Source organism: Mastomys coucha, unplaced genomic scaffold (genome assembly GCF_008632895.1).
Source record: "Mastomys coucha isolate ucsf_1 unplaced genomic scaffold, UCSF_Mcou_1 pScaffold20, whole genome shotgun sequence".
Classification (NCBI taxonomy): Eukaryota; Metazoa; Chordata; class Mammalia; order Rodentia; family Muridae; genus Mastomys; species Mastomys coucha.
The window spans coordinates 133567495-133587918 of record NW_022196903.1 but is presented as its reverse complement, the minus strand read 5'-3'; the positions used below and the strand labels follow the sequence as shown (position 1 = coordinate 133587918).

The window sequence follows — 20424 nt, the reverse complement described above, 5'->3', positions numbered from 1 at the left end:
TTCGATCATCAATAGGAAGAAAGGACCTCGGCCTTGTGAAGGTTCTGAGCCCCAGTGTAGGGGAATGCCAGGGCCAATAAGTGAGAGAGGGTGGGGTGGCAGGCTTGGGGATGGGGGAGGCAACAGGGGTTTGTTTTTGTTGTTTTTGTTTGTTTCTTTGTTTTTTAGAGGGGAAACTTGGAAAGGAGAAATTTACCTGTAAATAAAGAAAATATCCAATAAAAAAAGAAATTAAAAAAAAATTGTTGATATTATGATAAACGGTATGGTTGGTGTAGTTTAGATCCTGAGTGTTTCTCAAAGGCCTGTATGCTGAAGCTTGATCCCCAGGTGGGGCTATTTGGGGAGAGGTGGAGCCTTTAAGATGTAGGAGGAAGTTGGAGTCATTAGATCACTGGGGTCATGGTCTTGAAGGTATTGCCAGACCCAGGCTTGCTCACACCATTCCATTGTGGTTTTAACAATTTAGATCTTGAGTGTGATGTTTTTTAGCTGTTTACTCTTAATTATTTTTAAATGTCATGTCTTCTCCTTTGAAAAGTAATACTGGATGTGTCCTAAGAGACCAGGTTTGGAGAGAGAGGCACACTGAATATTTTTCTCTTACTCTGTGTGAAGGTTACCATGGTTCTCCACTGGGAGCTGGGACAGTTGACTCCCCTCTATGCCATCCTTCTTAAAATGGGTATCTTGTCAACTCTGTTCACTGTTCTACTCATGAGCATGGGGGCTTCTTAATAAAAGTGGCATAGACAAAGCACTCATTGGAAGAATGAAGGATACACTTTGCCATTAAGCATGTTGTCTGTTTTTATGTTTTTAACCTTTATTTATTTTTTTTTATGAAGACAGAGTCTCACCATATATCTTGGGTGAATTAGAACTCACTACTTAGAACAGGCTGGATTTAAACTCACAGAGGTATACCTGTTATTATTTATTTATTTATTTATTTATTTATTTATTTATTTTAATCAACAGCACCACTGCCAGGAATTGAAACATCACTTCTCCTCTTGTGTTGCCTGTGCCCTGGACAACTCACCACCTGACACAACCTGCCCTTGGGGGATGGAGGTGAGGTGGCACAGAGTCAAAGACACAGACTCTGGCAGCAGGTGAGAAACAATGCAGCAAGTTCCTGAACACTGCTGCAAGCTCCTTTAACAGCCTCCACGTGTGCCCCATTAGTCCCCAAAAAGCATCTCTTCTAAACAGCAGTTCGTGATTGGCTGGCATTGTCTGCACCAGCAATCCTGGTCTCTCAGGCTGTCCTCAATTAGGTCCTCCTGTAGGCGATGCTTTTTCAACTGTGTGGCCCCTGGTGCTTACAGAGAGGTGGCTCTGCCATTCCTGCTACACTCTTGGCCCATCTTTCTGAGATGATATAGAAATCTGTGTTTGCTATAGGAAGGAAAGCCTCAAGAGTAAAGCTAAGGTGAAACATTTAAAGAATCCTGGTTGCAATGATTCCAACCTCACACTGAAACTGGGAACTCACCATTGCAGCTGCATGTTGTGTACCTCAGCTCAGCTATGTGGTTCTGCCTGCACACAACGATGACGACTGCGCCAGGGCTCACTAATTACGAGGTGCGTTCAGTAACTGGCCTGCTTTTGCTTCCCTTTTTACCAGCTGTGAGACTGTGAACCATTTTATTGATCTCTTCACTGTTTGGCGCTTCAAGTTATAGATGGTGGGGAGATAACAGCATTTACCACCTGTTTCTTTTCCACTTCATCTATTTAATAAGTTAAAGAATGGTAGTCCATACTAGCAACCTAATGTATATGGAATGTGGAGCATTATTGAATCCCTATGGTGCCCCAGGCTTTGTGCAGGGTAGATATAGCTGCAGAAAACAAAATAAAGTTACTGAAAATACACATTGTCCTTAGCTTGTCTGTCATTGTGATGAATGTCTGACCAAAAGCAGCTTATGGGTTTAAAGGTTTGTTCCATGTTATATTTTATAGTCCACAATGGACAGAAACCAAGGCAGGAATCTGGAGACAGAACCAGGATCAGGCCATGGAAGAGTGCTGCTTATTGGCTCTGTGTCCGTGACATGCTTTCTTATATAACACCAGATAACCTGCTTAGGGATGACACCACCCTCAGTGGGCTGAGACCTCCATCATCAGCCATCATGGAAAAATGAGCCACAGATAAGAACCCCTCTTCCTAAGTGACTCTACTCTGAAAATCACAGACAAGGAATGAAAAATTTGACCAGTTCTCTTAGCTCAAATCCAAACTGAGGTGGTGTGTAAATCAAAGCCTTTCTCCTATGTAAGTTGGTGGCATAGTGTAAAGGCTCTGAAGTCTCATGGATCAGCTTAAATGTAAGCTCATGTCAGGCAGTGGTGGCACATGCCTTTAATCCCAGCACTTAGAAGGCAGAGGCAGGCAGATTTCTGAGTTGCTGGCCAACCTGGTCTACAGAGTGAGTTCCAGGACAGCCAGGGCTACACAGAGAAACCCTGTCTCAGGAAAAAAAATGTAAGCTCACCAGTTCTGTGCCTGAAATCTGAGAGAATTACAATGGAGTGTTGTCTCTGTTAGCATGTGACCAATGGAATTATGAATATTAAATGTTTTAGATAAAGCATCTCAGGTAAAAACACATGTTTTGTGCATATATGTCTGTGTATGAGCACTGAATGGATTTAAGATAGACCTTGGAGTAAAGGTTTTTAGCTCATACCTAAGTGTGTGTGTGTGTGTGTGTGTGTGTGTGTGTGTGTGTGTGTGAGTGATTATACATAGGTATGTGCTCATGAATGCTGGTGTTTGTGGAGGCCAGAGATGGCACTGAATCTTCTAAAACTGGAGTTATGGGTGGTTGTCAGCAGCTGTATATGAAGTCTGAGGATTGAACTTGGGTCCTCTGCAAGAGCAACAAGACTTCTCTCAACCACTGAGCCATCGCCAGCCTCTGAGTGCTTTAATTTTTGTGAGCCACAGCACTAGTGATCTACAAGCTCTAACAGTCAAAAAATTATTTTATCAACATGCAAATTAGAGTCACACATTTCTTCTTCCTTCCCCGTGTCCCTGTGTGACAATAAAATATTATGATTTTAGCTCTCTCAGCAACATGGAGGGAAATTTGAAGAAACATAAGCTCATTAGTGGTAAGGTATCAGTTGGACTCCATGGTATTACTCGGTCTAGATTTTAGATGCACAGCCAGCCCTGGACCTGTCAACAATGCCTGAGCTAGAGACAGATCCGGGAGAAATTTCTAAACAGCTCTCTTTTGGTCTCATTATGTTATATTCCACACTGATATATTGCAAACTGATGTGCCACCTAACATTTTTTTTTATGATGAAACACCTCATACTATATATATATATACATATATATATAAATCACATGTGAGAAATCTGCTATCTGATGGAAATGACAGAGCATTGGGAGTTTTTGCTTAAAGCAGGTAATTGGAAGATTCTGTAGATGAAACCTGACAAAATATCAAAGTTCATGCAAACTGTGCAATTTGGGTTGGGAGTATTTCAAGACATCACACAGGGAATAAAATTCACATCTTACAGCATGAAATTGTATCATTAAGGCGACCCATCCCTTTCTCAGCAGATTAGTATATGCAGTTATGAATAATAATCCAGCCAGATTTAAGCAACACTGACGGGGACATAAATAGTCTTCTAACAGGATAAGAATGGTGTTATTTTTTCTGCCATCAGCGGCAGCTCTCATTTACATTCGTGTTTCTTTCAGCTTCTAAGTGTGCATGTGGGAGTGTGTGCATGTGGTGACCTCAATAGGTCTCTCACAAACTGCTCTCTTAAGAAACTAAGTGGCTGGTTGAGCTGAGTGTATTAGTCATCCCTGGATGCTATAGCTAAATAATACCATAAGTATCATATACTGAGTGTGTTAAAACCATAATGGCCAAAAGGTTTAAGTTTAAGGAGAGCATCTGCCTAAAATAAAGTTTGTCATCAGGCTGTATTCCAATAGAGATGGGGGAAGGAAAAAGAGAGGGGGAAGTCAAACCTTTTCTTAAGTGGGTACTGACTTCATAAGGGCCCTGCTCTCTTATTTCTTCTAAATGTAAGGGTCTACTATTTGAATTTATCTCCTAATCCTACCCCTTGAAGGTCAAGACTTCAACTTTTGATGTTTGAGGTGTATGAGACAAATGTCCAGTCTCTCACTTTAAGGTTGCAGTTACAAGTTCATGTTATTATTTCAGTCTGTATTATTAAGGGATTTTATGACAATATTTTACCTTGTTTTAATAACTATACTGAAATAAACACCTGCTCATTAAGCGAAGTAATTCTAACTTGGCAGCGAGCCATCAAGATAAACTGTCATCCTTAAAGATGTCAAGGTGCCAACCCACATTCAGAAAGTCTTACCTTCCGAGACAATTTTCCTGGAGTGTCCCTGTTCTTCTGAAGATGAAGTTGAACAACAGATTTATTTTTCTGGAATATTTTGTGGCTCCCTAGACAGTGATCCCTGGAGAGGAAGAAGGAGAAGCATAATCATATTTTTACAAAATACTACACACTGTGTCTAGGGCACACCGTGTCAAGGGCACACTATGTCAAGGGCACACTGTGTCAAGGGCACACTGTGTCAAGGGCATACTGTGTCAAGGTCACGCTGTGTCAAGGGCACACCGTGTCAAGGGAACACCGTGTCAAGGTCACACCGTGTCAAGGGCACATTGTGTCAAGATCACACTGTGTCAAGGTCACATTGTGTCAAGGGCACACTGTGTCAAGGGCACACTGTGTCAAGTCCACACTGTGTCAAGGCATACTTCCCTGATAACTTCGTTGCCTTGTTTACTTAAAACTGGGTCTGATACAGTCTGGTAATGGTAAGCTGTGAGTGCATGCATGTACTCATGTTTATCCATACCATATGTGAATATATATACATATATGTATATATACATATGTATATTAATGAATGCTGAAAGAGGATATGCATCTCTAGCTATATATGACAACATACTGGAATTTTAGTGCATTAAGGTAGAAAATTATAAATTTTCTATTTATTATTTCTATTAATCATAAATGGGCATATTAAATTAAATGATACTCTGTACATGGTCCGAGTTGGTTTCAGCCAGCCAGCTCAGCATGCTGCAGGGTGGACTAATTGATGCCAAGATGCCTGTGGGGACTGTTTTATTCAGTACGCAGAGTGATGTTGTGGAAACCGCGTGCATTTTGCAGACATATTTACCGGTTCTATTAGATTAGGTACAGCAATTAAACTTAGCTATCTCAAGTTAAACACCATCTTCCTTAGAACCGATATATTAATATCTAGATCAAAAGATTAACAAGAAAATTTTGTTTAATTGATTTCATTATTATGAATACATTTTCAGGTATCCGTTTGCATCCTAATGAGAGACAGAAAGAAAAAGTGCAGCTCTTTGAGGAGCTGAGAAAGAGGAAATCATAATCAGAATACATTGTATTAAAAATCTATTTTCAATGAAACAGAAAAGAAAATTAAATACAAGCCCTCATTTTGTATTTTGGGTGTATGGACCTGCATTGTTTCTTTCTGTCTCTCAATATTTTTTCCCTGTAAATATTTTTTTCCAAATTCAAATTACATGATGGGCAAAATTATTTTAAAACATGCTGTATTAAATAAAAACGGGCCTTTCTGAGATGAAGGATTGCTGCTGTCTCTCAATATCAATTTTGACAACATATACAACACCTCATGCATATTAAAATGCAACAAATAACACCTCATGCATATTAAATATATGAGTTAAACACTAAGTATTTTCCAATTTGTTGTCGTGATTGGTAAAATACATTTAAAATCATGTGACCTTTCAGAAGCTCCTGCTGTTCTAGAGGAAATGAAGGAAAGGATAAAGAAAGCATTGAAGAATAGAAGAGATGATGTCCTGAGAGAGGCCAGGAGAGGAGGAGTCTCTGGGGGAAGCATCTTTACTCTAACCAATGGTGAGGAAGAGTAAAGAGACAGATGCTGCCGTCTCAATTAAGTGTAAAGACAGATGACATTTTCAAAGAGAGGCCTCTAGCTACTATAGGACTTCTTTTTCTTTTCTTTTTTAAAAATCTGTGTTTTTTAATTCTCTTGGGTCCAACCTTTTCCATTGCAGCTGTCAATTCTAGTTTCTCTAGTGTTGATTATTTAAGGGATAGATGGCGCTGATGCATTCAGCTCAAGGGATACTGGCTAAACACAAAACTTCCTGATAGATTACCAGAAAGAAAATTTCATGCAGTCATTTGGGACTTTTATACTGATAGCTTATTAAATATCTGGGACAATCTGTTTCTAACAGTGTAAACAAGAACAGTATTCAGTTAACATGCTCTAAACTATCTACAACATTAAAAATTATTCTTTATTTTAATTTATGTGTATGGGTATTTTATCTGCATGTATATTTGTGCACTGGCCTATCTGTGAACCATGGGAATGCTGGGTGTCTGTGGAAGCCGGGAGAGGGCATCAAATCCCCTGGAACTGGAGTTGCAGATGGTTGTGAGCCACCATGTGCATGTTGGGAATTGAACCTGAGACCTTTGGAAGAGTAGCCTGTGTACTTCACCACTGAGCCATCTCTCCAGGCCCTCTTTGTTATTTTCCATTGAGAATTTACAATTGTCATTCTTACATTTAGCTGCTATATTACTTTAGACTTAGTTTAGTATATTGTTTTTCACAACCTAGCATTGAGCAGTTCAGTACAGTGGCCATTGGACACCCACTGCCATTTATGTGCTAAGGTTGGCTAAATTACGATTCACACCCTGCTGAGAAGGTTTATCATAGGCGCACTATGAAGCATCTCAATAACAATTCCTACATGTTGATATAATACTTCTGCCATTGCTTTATAAGACAGAAAAGCTGGGAATGGCACAGCAGTTAGAAGCACTTGCTAGTATTCCAAAGGATCCAAGTTTGGTTCTTAGCACTCACATCAGGCTGCCCACCACAGCCTAAAAGTGCAGCTTCAGGGATCCAACCCCTCCCTCTAACCTCCACCATCACCAGCATACAGTAGTGTATACACACACACAGATAAATGGTACATGTAATATCACATTCACACAAATAAATGATAAGGTGAGTAGTTTTAAATGTTTGAATATATTTCTACATTTGCTTCTTTTTCTATTTTTTTGTGACTTGAAAAAATATTAGGCCATGTGATGTTTCTATTGGATCATATTAGGCTAGAGACAGTGAAAGAAAAGTCAGAGGCAGGCATGGAAGACCCCTTAAGTAGATGCTCTGTAGAGCAGCACAGATGAGAAAGAAGACCATCAATTGCTGTTGGGGAATCCAGAGAGAAATAGAAAGTTTAGTGTATCAAGAGAGAGAAAAGCATGGTTTGCGAACAGAGGTAGGCAATATAGAGAAGGTGTGAGACTAAGGACATCTTGTCAACATGATGGGAACATCATGTCATATACATTGTCAAATCACAATGTCAGCTTGATTGTCTAGATTTCACATAGGTCTGCTTGGCTTAGGTCTTGATAATACTGCATAAAACTATGTTTCCAATTAATGATATTTCTAGGATACAGGGGAAAGTACATTTTATTTTTCTTCTTCATGTCTACTGGTCTATCAAAATGTCTGCATGTTCATTATTTATTCTCCCAGTGGGTCCTTGATCCTAGCTGTCAGTTACTGGCTATGCTAGGTCCAGCTAAGCACACAGGTGATGTTTAAGATGAACATTGAAAGGTTAAATACATGTATATAATTACCTTATTCCCTACTCATAAATAGCTCATAATCTTTGAAAGTATTGATGGCACTATTTATGTAAATGGGAATAATAAGTAAACACAATATCATACTGATATGCAAACGCTTATATTTGTTTTATGGGGAAAAGGATAATAGCAGATATACAGATATGAGTACTGATTCTCATCATAGTGGGCACACTTTATAAATCTACATTTGAAAAGGTGTTGTCTTTGAAATAAACACATGCCACTGTTTTGTAGGATAGTAAGGCTCAAAGGGTTAATTTCTTTTTGTTAGTTTGAAATCTGTGTGGTAACTTTGAGAAATGTTCCTATCAGCTCTGTTTGAGTACTTGGTCATTGGTTAGTAATCTGAAGCTTTAGAACATGGATTCTTGCTGTAGGAAGTATGCCACTGGGGGTGGGGTGAGTTTTGAGGCTTTATAACATATACCTTTCCCTTTTCCCTCTCCCCTTCTTCCCCTCCCTCTCTTCCCTTCTCCCTCTTTCTCCCCTTTCCCCCCTCCCTCTCTCTCTCTCTGGATGTGATGAATATGGGATGAACCAGCCTCCTATTCCTGCCACCATGTTTTCTCTGATTCTTGCCATGTTTTCCTTCCCATGACAGACTCTCTTTTCCTAGAAACATCAATAGAAATGAATCCTTTCCTTTCTAAGATGATTTTCTCAGGGTATTTTAACACAGCAACAGAAAATTAACTCTTATAGTCTCCATTTCAAGACCAATCTGCTCTCAAACTCATGGAAGTCCACGGGCTTCAACAATTCAATGTGTTGGAGTTATATGAGCTATACTAACTAAATGTTTATTCTCACATTTAAAAAAAATTAGGTCTAGGTTGCGATATGACTCAGTGTGAAATGGTCATGTAGCAATCGGGGGTAGGGGGTGGGCGGTCAATATCAGTATCCCAGAAACACCCACCAAGTATACCTTGAAATGTTGATACAACACTGGGAAAATAGGGGAGGAACTGCAAGGTGGGCGCTTGGCAAACCAGTGCTACTTAGTTACTGTTATGTCTCTTTCAGGGGAACATGGATAGTAAGCATTAACTATCTTAAAGACACAATAACAGGTTAAATTGCAAACCCTGGGCTGACCCACAGGAGTTAGCTAGCAAAGGGTAGACAGGGATTTGAACAGAAGTACTTCCATGAGGCGTAAGGTGATAACAACAGCTTTTACTCAGTAGGGAAGTGGACAAAACAGATTTTAATTTGTGCCCTCAAATGCTCTGTTTTTCTGATTACTTCCATCTAATAAGAAATAGCTATCATCATATTCTTCATGCCAATATGGTTTTATTCCTTAGTGCAAAGAGTACACACACTATATTTAGCTTAAAATAAAACCAACTAAATACAATAAAAACTTTATTATCTCAGAGAAATATTTATTATCTCAGTGAAAACCCATTTGCAACACCTTTTCTATTTATTAACACAGCTACAACAATTAAGTTATAACAAAACAATCTACAGAAATGGAGTTACGTACAACAAAGAGGCAATAAATGTGTAGTGATGCTAACGATTTGTATCCTCCACAAAATTATATACCGGGCTCTCCTCAGCCCACAGAATATTGCACTTCCTCCCCCAGGAGAGTGGGCAGAGATTTGATTCTATCTCAAGGTTTCATCTATTTCTCCAGCTAATTTCTAGAGAAGAGAAACACTCTGTAGACCTTACTAATCTAAACCATTCAAGAACCAAGACTAAAATAGCGCATTCGACCCTTACCAAGGTTGAGTTACTATGGGATGCCAACTTCCTCTATCAAACTATTTATTTAAAAAAAAAATCAGAAAGCCAAGCTATTTTAATATCAACTCTAATAGAAAGAGATTCTATAATTATTAGCCTTGGTAAATAGTGATTTAAAGTAGCAGAAGTAATTTGGCATCAGCATATTGGCTGTTCCATGTCTAAGTATAATTAATGTAGCTCTACTCAGAGTTCATTTCTAATGTCTTTTTCCAAATGCCCTGCAATGGGTTTGTGGCTCCTTTTACCAAATCTGTAGGTTAATGATGCTTCTCCCTGTTAATCTCTTTCAGATCCTGAGCTGAAGTATGCTGTGGTCCTTACACATAGCACATAGGACTAACTGTGAGCAACCTGCATTGTTCAAGTTGACTGGAAATCAAATGCAAGCTTGTTGTATGTTATTTTATTTTGTCATCTAATTGTTATGAAGACCTACTACAGTTAACTTTAAAATTTAGAAAAAGCCCCTGGGAATGAACTGGAAACTAAAGCAACTCAAGATCCTTCTACTGGGTGAGATAAAATATTTTCTCAGCTGTAGGAGAGGGCTCAGTGATAACCTGTTCCTGTCTGTGCTATGACCCTGGGAGCTGATGAATTAAGGTGTTTAACCAAAGTTCAAAATGTCTAACAGACTCTTTACATGTGGTAAAAATAATCAATCCATTTGTTTGCTAAATGAAATGCTCAATTTTGTTGAGGAGAAAAAAGATACACACCAAAGTTACCTAAAACCCAGTATTTATTTACTGCCTATTGATATGATATATTAGCGTGAGCTGTTTGTGACTTCATCTTTTCCCTACTGGAGGCTATAGGATTAAGTTTGCTTTGAATGCAAGGCAATCACACTTTGCAAGCAAATGTTTAATGGCCAAGCTCGTACAATCCTCTGTAACTTCAGTTCAGAGGGACTGGATGCTATCTTTTGGCCTTCAAAGAGTACCTGCACTCATGTGCACATATTAACCCACAAACACACAGATATTTATGTAATAAAAAAATGAAAGCAAAATGAATGAATCCTTTCTCTAAAGAGATGAAAAGTGGCTCTCCGATGGGAAGTCCAATCAATCTATTCGATGTTGGTGCTGAATGAAGAGATAGATGCCGTCATATTAATTCAAATTAAAGACACATTACTGCTCAAACCAGGGCTTCTAGTTACTAGAGGATTTTTGATTCCTATTCTTCAAAAGTATTTTTAATCTTCTGGGCTCTAGCATTCCTTGACAACAGTAATGTAAACAATAAGCAACATTTGTTTTGTTTTAATTAAGATAAACTTGACTGTAGTATAATCATAAAATTAAAAAAAAGACATTCAGTTTCCCCATAGGAGGCCCTGGTGCTTTCCCACAGTCATGATTTATTCAGCAAAATCTTTGAAATAGAGCCAATTTTATTGTTTCACACAGTAGGGTCTGAGGAGAATTATTTTTTTTAAGATGAATTAGAAATTAAGACTGCAAGATCTTTGAGAAAGAAATTTTAAAGTTCATAGATGCATGGTAAGAAAAACTTGCATCACTCATAGAAGTTGGCCTTTGGACAAAGGGCCAACACCATGCAGTACCATTCTTCATGGATTACGAACGGCCTGGGAGGAAAAAGTTGTATGAGATATTTCAAGTTGAAAGGAAGGTCAACTGTCTGTCATCATTCCAGAAGGAAGACAGACAGACATAGTAAATAAGGAATACGTCTTCAACCTCCAGGTGCTGGGTGCAATCCTCTGCACCCAAGGGAAGGATCTTGTGCTTCTTACTGCGGGTTGCAGATGGTGAGTTTGACAGTGCTGGTGCCAGGAGTCAGGATGAGGCCATGAGAAGTGGACTATGGGGAGACCTCTTTCCATGGTTATCATACTGGAGGCCAAGAGCAGGAAGCTGGTGAAAGACTTTAATGTCTTATGAATGAACCAAGTGAGTTCTGTCTCTCAGTTGCATTTCTACTTCATTCTGATGTCAATTTACTGATTCCACCATTTCCTATTTATATAAATATAATATAAAATATTAATGAATATTTTATATACTAAGTTTATACGGGATAAGGATAAACTGGGAAAGTTTCTGTTATGATTCCTTAATTTACTCTCAATTTGTAAGGCAGCATATTATATAAAATCCCATTTTAAAGGAATAAGGAAACTTGGCAGCAGAGGGTAGCTTGTTGTGATGGTCTGCTTGAGCCAGGGAGTGGCACTATTAGGAAGTACGGCCTTGTTGGAGTAAGGGTGTCACTGTGGGTATGGGCTTTAAGACCCTTGTCCTAGCTGCCTGGAAGTCAGCATTCTGCTAGCAGCCTTCAGATGAAGATGTAGAGCTCTCAGCCCTGCCTGCACCATGCCTGCCTGGATGCTGCCATGTTCCTGCCTTGATGACAATGGACTGAACCTCTGAACCTGTAAGCCAGCCCCAATGAAATGTTGTCCTTCTGAGAGTTGCCTTGGTCATGGTGTCTCTTCACTGCAGTAAAACCCTAACTAAGGAGCTTGCTTTGTCAACACAAAGCCATATCCTTGTTTCCCACCCTGGGGATGCTTCGTTTGATGCTGACTAAGCAGAAACTTGCAAGTGACAATTAAAAAATACAGCAATACAACGTGAAAGTTCTAGAGGGAAATTTAGTGTTTTTTATTTTATTTTATTTTATTCGCTGATGTTCTTATTCCTGTCTCTTCCTAGTCTTCAGGAGCCTCGGTTTCCCTAAAGCATGACGATCCCCATGGGTAACAGTGAACAAGCATTTTCTGCTCCTATGTGATGCAGCAGTCATTGTTTCCCACATCTCCTCTACAGAACTCCACAGCTTCCTGTATCCCATCTCCTCCTGCCTTGTGTTCACTGTGGTCTCTTGGTGCCTTTAATGCCCCCGTTCTCTTGGTCCTTCCTTGTCAGCTCATGAACATTTCTCTGATGCTTCTCATGTGCATGTCTAAATCTCCAGCTCACCGTTTGCAGCCAAGCCACTGTGCTATCTCATCTTTCCCAACCCCTTGTTTAAAGCATGCACATTTCCATTCTCTAGCTTATATTATTCTTTCAATCTATGAGCATTTTCTTACTTGTGTTCATAGGCAGTGTGTATATGGATGTAGTCTCCAAGGAGGCCAGAAGAGCATGTCAGGTTCTCTTGGCACTAGAGTTATAGATGGCTCTGAGTCATCATGCTTGTTGGTTCTGTGAACTGAATCTGGTCCTCTGCAAAAGCAGCCAGTTCTCTTAGCCACTGGCTAGGCCCCAGCCCCTCCCCTAGCTTATGTTCTCAATTCATTGAAACCTTTCTTCCCCCACAGCAATGGTACTCACCTTACTTTTTCTTACATCAACAGGTAACGTCCCCATACCAAAGTTACTGCTGACTCACAGTTCTCTCACACACCTTTGATTTCAGTATTTAATAGCACATTACTTGGTATTCAGAACTTTCTCTTTTCTCATGGTTTCTGAGCTATCCTACCACTTTAAGTGACTTTTCTCAACTTCCCTTTTCTGATCCTCTTCTTCTTATCACTTAGGTATAGATGTCCTTAAGGTCTTTTCTCTGGTTACTTCTCCTCTGTGAAGCAATGTTTTCCATAGGAGAGCAGATCCTAAGTATGTGAAATAATACAAGTACCAGCTGGAACTAGACACATCATAATGTTTACATATTTCAGCCTTCTCTGCATGACAAATATATGGACTTTTGATTGGAAAAGTTCAGCTAAAACTGCTTCCATGTTTTTTTCCAGTTTTCCTAAAATCATATTTGGTTACTACATACTGAGTGCCTCTCAGCACTGAAATATTCAACGTGTTTCCAAATTGAAACATAAGCTAACAGAGAAGGATACACAATCAGGATCCAGCATTTTGCTGCATACAAGAAGCACACATCAATAACAAAGACAGACCACCTCAATAAGAAAGTCAGACACTACCTCAGAGCAAAAGGCTGGGAAATAGTCTTCCAAGAAAATGTTCCCAAGAAATACACAGGAGTGACCATCCTAATATACAATAAAATAGACTTTCAACCAGAAGTGATTCAGTGATATGGGGAAGGACATTTCATATTCATCAAAGAAAATAACCACCAAGCGAAAGTTTCAACTCTCAACATCTATGCCCCAAATGCAAGGGCACCCACATTCATAAAAGAAACTTAACTAAAGCTCAAAACACACACATTGAACCCCACACAATAATAGTGAGAGACTTCAATACCCCACTTTCACAATGAACAGGCCTTTGAAACAGAAACTAAGAGACACGGTGAAACTAATGGTGGTTATGAACCAAATGGATTTAACAGATATCTGCAGAACACTTCATCCTAAAACAAAAGAATACACCTTCTTCTCAGAACCTCATGGTACCTTCTCCAAAATCCACCATGTAATCAGTCACAAAACAGGCCTCAAAACACACAAGAATATTGAAATCATCCCATGCATCCTATCAGATCACCACAGACCAAGGCTAGACTTCAGTAACAACAAAAACAACAGAAAACCCTTATATCCATGGAAACTGAACAACTCTCTACTCAATAATTTGGTCTGGGAAGAAATAAAGAAAGAAATTAAAGACTTCCTGGAATTCAATGAAAATGAAGACACAGCATACACAAATTTATGGGACACAAAGAAAGCAGTGCTAAGAGGAAAATTCATAGCGCTAAGTGCCCTCACAAAAATGTTGGAGAGATCCTACACTAAGAACTTAACAGCACACCTGACAGCCCTAGAACAAAAAGAAGCAAACACACCCAAGAGGAGTTGACAGCAGGACATAGTCAAACTCAGAACAGAAATCAAACAAAGAGAATGACACAAAGAATCAACAAAACCAAAAGCTGGTTCTTTGAGAAAAATCAAGATAGATAAACCCTTAGCCAAAGTAACTAATGGGTACAGAGATAGTATCCAAATTAAAAATAAGAAATGAAAAGGGAGACATAACAACAGAAACTGAGTAAATTAAAAAGAAAAACAAACCATTAGGCCCTACTACAAAAGGCTTATACTGAGCAAAACTAGACAATCTAGATGAAATGGGTGGTTTTCTAGAGAGATACCATTTACCAGAGTCAAATCAAGAGCAGGTAAACTATCTAAACAGGCCTAAGGAAACAGAAGAAGTTATTAAAAACCTCCCAACCACAAAAAGCCCAGGGCCAGAAGGATGCCAGGGATCTTACTGAACTTCACCATGAGTGTTTGGACAATTTGTTATTCAAAGATGGCATTTGTTTGTTTAATTGCATTTTCTTTTTATTAAACTCTTTCAATATTCCTGTCCATTTCAGCTGCTACCTATATTTTTGAGCTGGCTTTTGACTGTTGATAGTTATTTTGTAAGAACAAATTATAGGTGTGTTTTATGTACTTGGAGGCTATGGGGACTTGACCCAATACAGAGTCCTGCCCAGGTGTTTATTCTTTAAACCGAAGTTGGCTATTGGCTTTTTTCTTTGTGTTACTTTCTGCTCTCGCCCCTTCATCTGCCTTGATCTGGAGGCAGTGGGTTTCCAGGCATGCCTGGGCCAGGGAGACATTGTGTAGGAATCACCTGCGTATTTTAATTCACAGACTAGTCGTGCGCACCTGCGGATCTTAGCTCTGTTGTAATGGGCAACCGTGACCCTCTGCCTCTACCCTTCCAAACTCCTGTAAAATGGAGTACTTTCCTTGCTAGCACAGCAGGTATGCCACTACAAGTGTTTTTCAGTGAAAAGTCACAGCAGTTCAAGCAAATACCGGTTTGGACTTACTTTAATTATAGTTTTGCGTGACCTTGAAGAAAGACTGGATGTTCCCATGCATAAAGCAGAGGGCCACAATGATAACCATCTGCTAGATATGCTATGAGATTTAAATGTCTAGCCAACATAAGGCTAACTATTAGTACTCCCCACGGACACTGTTGTTACCACTGCAGTTCTACCAAACAGAATATTTCAGATGGGTTGGAGCTTCAGTATGAAAGTATGAAAGTATTTCTTACTTCATGATTAACTTATTGCATATTATTTGTGTTTCTTCTAAAGAAAATGTTTTTGCTTTCTATGTGAATTGTATGCACAAACGTGTATGTGTGTATGGCTGACCTTGTGAGTATGTGTGGGACAGGGGTTAAGGCTAACACGTTTATTTTCCTGACTCACTCTCCCCGATACTTCTGAGACAGAGCTAGCATCTCACTCAACCTGAAGCTATTTGTTTCAGATACATTTGCTGCACCTCAAGCCATGCAACGGCTTCACTCATTGGGTTGTTTCTCCAGCTCCCCAGAGAGCGTCATGGGCAGATTTCCATATTTCTAATGAGAAGACCTTTAGAAACACAATATACTAACTTACTAAAAAAATAAAATCTAAATAGCATATCCATGTTTTCTTAGATATTAGAAACAACAGTAATACTACCTCATACTAAATTTAATCACACCAATATTGGCAGGCTTAAATAATAGGATGTACATCTTTAAGCCTGCCAATACTGGCTGCCAAACATAGGTTGAGAGTAAAGCAGCCGCCTAGTTGTTGATGTGTTAGATTCAAACAAATAAAGGATGTTTATTTGCTTTGTGCAGGAAAGCAATGACGATTACAATATGGTAATTAGTTGTAACTCTATGACACAAGACACAACAGCTCCAGGAGTCACTCCCAGGTACATTAGGTTATTGCATTGGCTGTGATTCACTTACAAGATAATTTCAAGTGCATTTGTGATAGAACAACGACCACAGTAGATCTCTCAAAAAAAAATACCTTTTTAGTCTCAGGAGATGTTTGTAAATTTTGTAATCATTTAGAAACACAAAGGAGGAACATGACTGCCAAACACATTAGTGTTTATATTCTGCTATAGAGAATTATTTATCTTTCCTTAAACTTGCTTTATATTTTTGAGGCTGATCTCTAAGGAACATCAAGCAAATTACTTGTTGTGGTAACTAAATAAAAATAATAATGATAATGAATTTTTAAAAAAAATCAAATAAATATTTAAAATTTAATTCATAGCAGAACTTAAGTTGTTTTAGTGCACTATTTAAGTTATTTAAAAGTCTTTAAACCATATCATTTTCTTCTCTGCATGTTAGACTGCACATGCACGCACATTTGTTTACGTATATGTATATGTTATTGGCTAGAATCTGCAGGTGAGGAGGCACTTGTACTTTCTAAGTCCATCCATTTTCCTGCAGAGTTTGTGATCACATTTTTCTTTAGAGAAGTCACATATTGGTATTATGTATATATATGTACATATATATATATACATATATACATATATATATATGCTGATATACAATTTGGTTGATTTAAATTAATTTCTATAGTTGATGACAATAAACATGGAGGTTCAAATATCTCTGTGGTAGGCTATGAGGTTCTCTGGTTATATTCCCATGAATGAAATCAATGGGTTACATGGTAATTTTCTTTTGAAATATTTTAAGTCTTCACACTGACTTCCACAATCAACTGCATTAATTTGCACTCCTGTCAACAGTGAATAAGGCTTCCTCTCTCTCCACGTCCTCTCTAGCATTGGTTGTCTGATTTCTGGATGATAGCCCTCCTGACTGGTGTGAGGTAGTAGCTCTGCGTACTTAATGTTAGGGACATGGAGGAACTGAGTGCAAGATATGGACATGCGTATGAAAGAGGATAGAAAGATAATTATCCAGTTCTGACTCTGCCATGGATTTCTCATGGGTGTACTTTTGTGTGTGTTTGTGTGTGTGTGTATGTGTTTGTGTGTATATGTATGTGTGTGAAGGTGTGTGCCTGTGTTTCTGTGTGTGTTGGATAAAGATATAAATTCAGTAGTGAAAGTATAAAATCCAATGTGAAGAAGCTCAACCACTTTGGAATGGCTGTTTATCTAGAAGTTCAGTGAGATGTAAAGACTTTGGGCCTAGTTGATTTCAGTGTGTTATTATTTTCAAATTTTGTAATAAAAATTCATAAAAATAAAATAAATGTAAATCAAAACTTGCTGTTTTATGAAATTATTGTAAATTTTTTTTTTGGTTTGTTTTTTTTTTTTTTTTTTTTTTTTTTTTTTGGTTTTTTGAAACAGGGTTTCTCTGTGTAGCCCTGGCTGTCCTGGAACTCACTCTGTAGACCAGGCTGGCCTCGAACTCAGAAATCTGCCTGCCTCTGCCTCCTAAGTGCTGGGATTAAAGGTGTGCGCCACCACCGCCCAGCAAAATATTCTTAATTTAAACATTAAAAATCATTATTTGATTAACATGCTTATAATATGCTAGACCAAAACAAAAGAATTAATTCATACTTTAGACTAAAGGAAAACTTTATTACAGGTAGGGTAATCAACAGTTCTTGAGTGTTAAAACTGAAATTCTCTTACCCTGGGGAATCACTATTCTTAAATAAATAAATTAGATTGTTACCCCAGTCATAGTTCATGTAAAATATCTTTGCTGGGCTGGAGAAATAGCTTAGTGGTAAAGAGCATCTGCTGCTCTTCCAGAGGACCTAGGTTCAATTCCCAGCAACCTCATGACTGCTCACAACCACCTGTAACTCCAGTTCCCGGAGATCTGATGCCCTCTTCTGGTCTCCATAGGCATTGCAGGCACATGGTGCACAGATATTCACGAAGGCAAAACACACACATACCAGTACATAAATCATTATATCTGTAAATAAATACACACGATAACATAAAACAATACTGAGAGGAAAAGTACCAGGGATCCAAAAATTTTCCAAATCTCCACAAAGAGGATAAAATTTATTTGTAAGTTATGACTTAATGTCATGGGGCTGAGGGTGAAAGTGATAGTTTTCCCAGCGAATGCGAGGCTCCGAGTTCTTTTCCCAGCGAGGTTTCTACACTTGTTAATTTCTCAGCAAGTATACTTTTCTCAACTTTCCTTTTCATTTGGCTTTGACCAAATGAAACAGTGAATAGACATGACTTAAGGGGGAAGGGTTTATTTTAGCTGAGGATTTTAGAGGATACCAACTGTAGTGTCAGGGAAGGCATGGTAAGTGCACTCCATTTGTTTACATGGGAGCTTATGGCTGTGGAGTCTCACATCCTGGTGGACCAAATAGCAGAGGTAGACCGGAACTGGAGGTGAGTAAAACTACAAACCCCACGTGACTGGTACCCACCAACCAGAAACTACGTCCGGAAAATTTCAAAGTATCACAAACAGGCAACCTTAGCTGGAGACTAAGCGTTCAAATATCCAAACTTGTGGAGACGGTCTCTCATTGAAACCTTTACCACATCCTCGCCACTCGAAAACAGAACAAATGCAGTGTTTGTGAAATGTCTTTTTAGAACACAACAAAACAAAGCCTTATGGCTTAAAACTGGCAAATTATAGCAACCAAAATTGACTTTAATAAGATACTTACATCTGTAAAAATTCTTCAGAACAGGATATACTTAGAAGATACTCTTTGGGGAAAAGCTGCTCATTTGCACATAAAAGTAGAATTTCCGCAATTAGGTCTTTGACAAGATAATTAGCTGAAAAACAAAAGTGAATAATACAAGTGAGAAAGAGCTCATGAAATACCCAGTGAAGCTTCTGAGCACAAAACCTGATAATCACATTATGAACTATTGTAGCCAGTTAGCTCCATCAAGGGGAATTGAAGCACAGCACATTTGTTTGTCTATTTATTACATTCTTAGCTATTTTAGATAAAGGCTGCTTGCAATTATTTTCAAGTTCAGTTCTGGGTGAATGAAAAATTTCCAAAGTTTTTCCAAATCTGAGTATTGCATTTCTCATATCAAAACCATGGGATTTATTATGGCTCTACACAAAAGATATTCTTGGGATGCTGGGGAGACAGCTCGACAGTTAAGCATCCTGGATGCTCTTCCAGAGGACCTGGAGTCAATTTTTAGCGCAGTTCACTGCTTCCTGTAACACCAGTTCTAGGAGACCCAAGGTTGTGTTTTCTTCCATGGGCATCAAGGATGTGTACATAGACATACATGCAGGCAAAACATCCATCAAAAAAATGAAATAATGATTAAGTTGGAGAGGTGGCTCAGTGGCGCAAACTACTTTCTGCTTTAACAGGGAACCTGAGTTTGGTTCTCATTACCCATCTCTGGAGCATCATAGGCAAATGTTACCCTAGTTCCAGGGGGTGTGGTGGCTCCTTCTAGCCTCAGCAGGCACTGCAGGCACATTATGCCAGTGCACACACTTGGACTCACACATATAAATATAAAACAAATTAAAAAACAATACTTTAAAAAGATATGTTATTGTCTTGATATTAAGATGTTTCCCTCCACTCCCAGGTGCTCTGACACACCCAGGATCAGAGGTGAGCAGGAACCAACATCTGTCCCAACACTGGGAGTAACTGGGACCAGCAGGACCAGGCACACAGGAACTCTGCCAGCCCAGTAACTTGGGTTTTTTCTGGTCTGTCTGGGCTGGGGTTCAGAGCAGACCTTGGGCGCAAGCTCTGCAGCCAGTCCCACAATACCCAGAGAAAGCTCCACTCCCAGGTGCTCTGATACACCCAGGATCAGAGAGTAGACATTGGGCACAAGCTCCACAGGCAGTCCCACAACACTCAGAGGAAGCTCCACTCCCAGGTGATCTAACAAGCCCAGGATCCCAGGATCCCAGAATCAGAGGATCACAGAGACAGCTTGACTCTGAGGAGTTCTGACACAACCAGGATCACTAGAGTTAACCAGATGGCGGGAAGTCGGGGAGGGCAAACCTAAGAAAATAAACAACACAAACCAAGGTCACTTGCCATCATCAGAACCCAATTCTCCCAATATAGCAAGTCCTGGACACACCATCACACCGGAAAAGCAAGATTCAGATCTAAAATCACTTATCATGA

General features: G+C 39.1%; 1 protein-coding gene across 9 annotated transcripts in view; it reads right to left on the bottom strand.

Annotated features, from left to right (window-relative positions):
• The window catches only part of Pik3c2g (phosphatidylinositol-4-phosphate 3-kinase catalytic subunit type 2 gamma), a 337297-nt gene that overhangs the window by 280761 nt on the left and 36112 nt on the right, over positions 1-20424 (bottom strand). For all 9 annotated transcript variants that reach the window (XM_031383723.1, XM_031383725.1, XM_031383721.1 and 6 more), the window contains 2 exons: positions 18955-19069; positions 4396-4498 (listed from right to left, as the gene is read on the bottom strand). In XM_031383723.1, coding sequence (XP_031239583.1) covers positions 4396-4498; positions 18955-19069 — 218 coding nt within the window. The remainder of the gene's footprint in view (positions 1-4395; positions 4499-18954; positions 19070-20424) is intronic.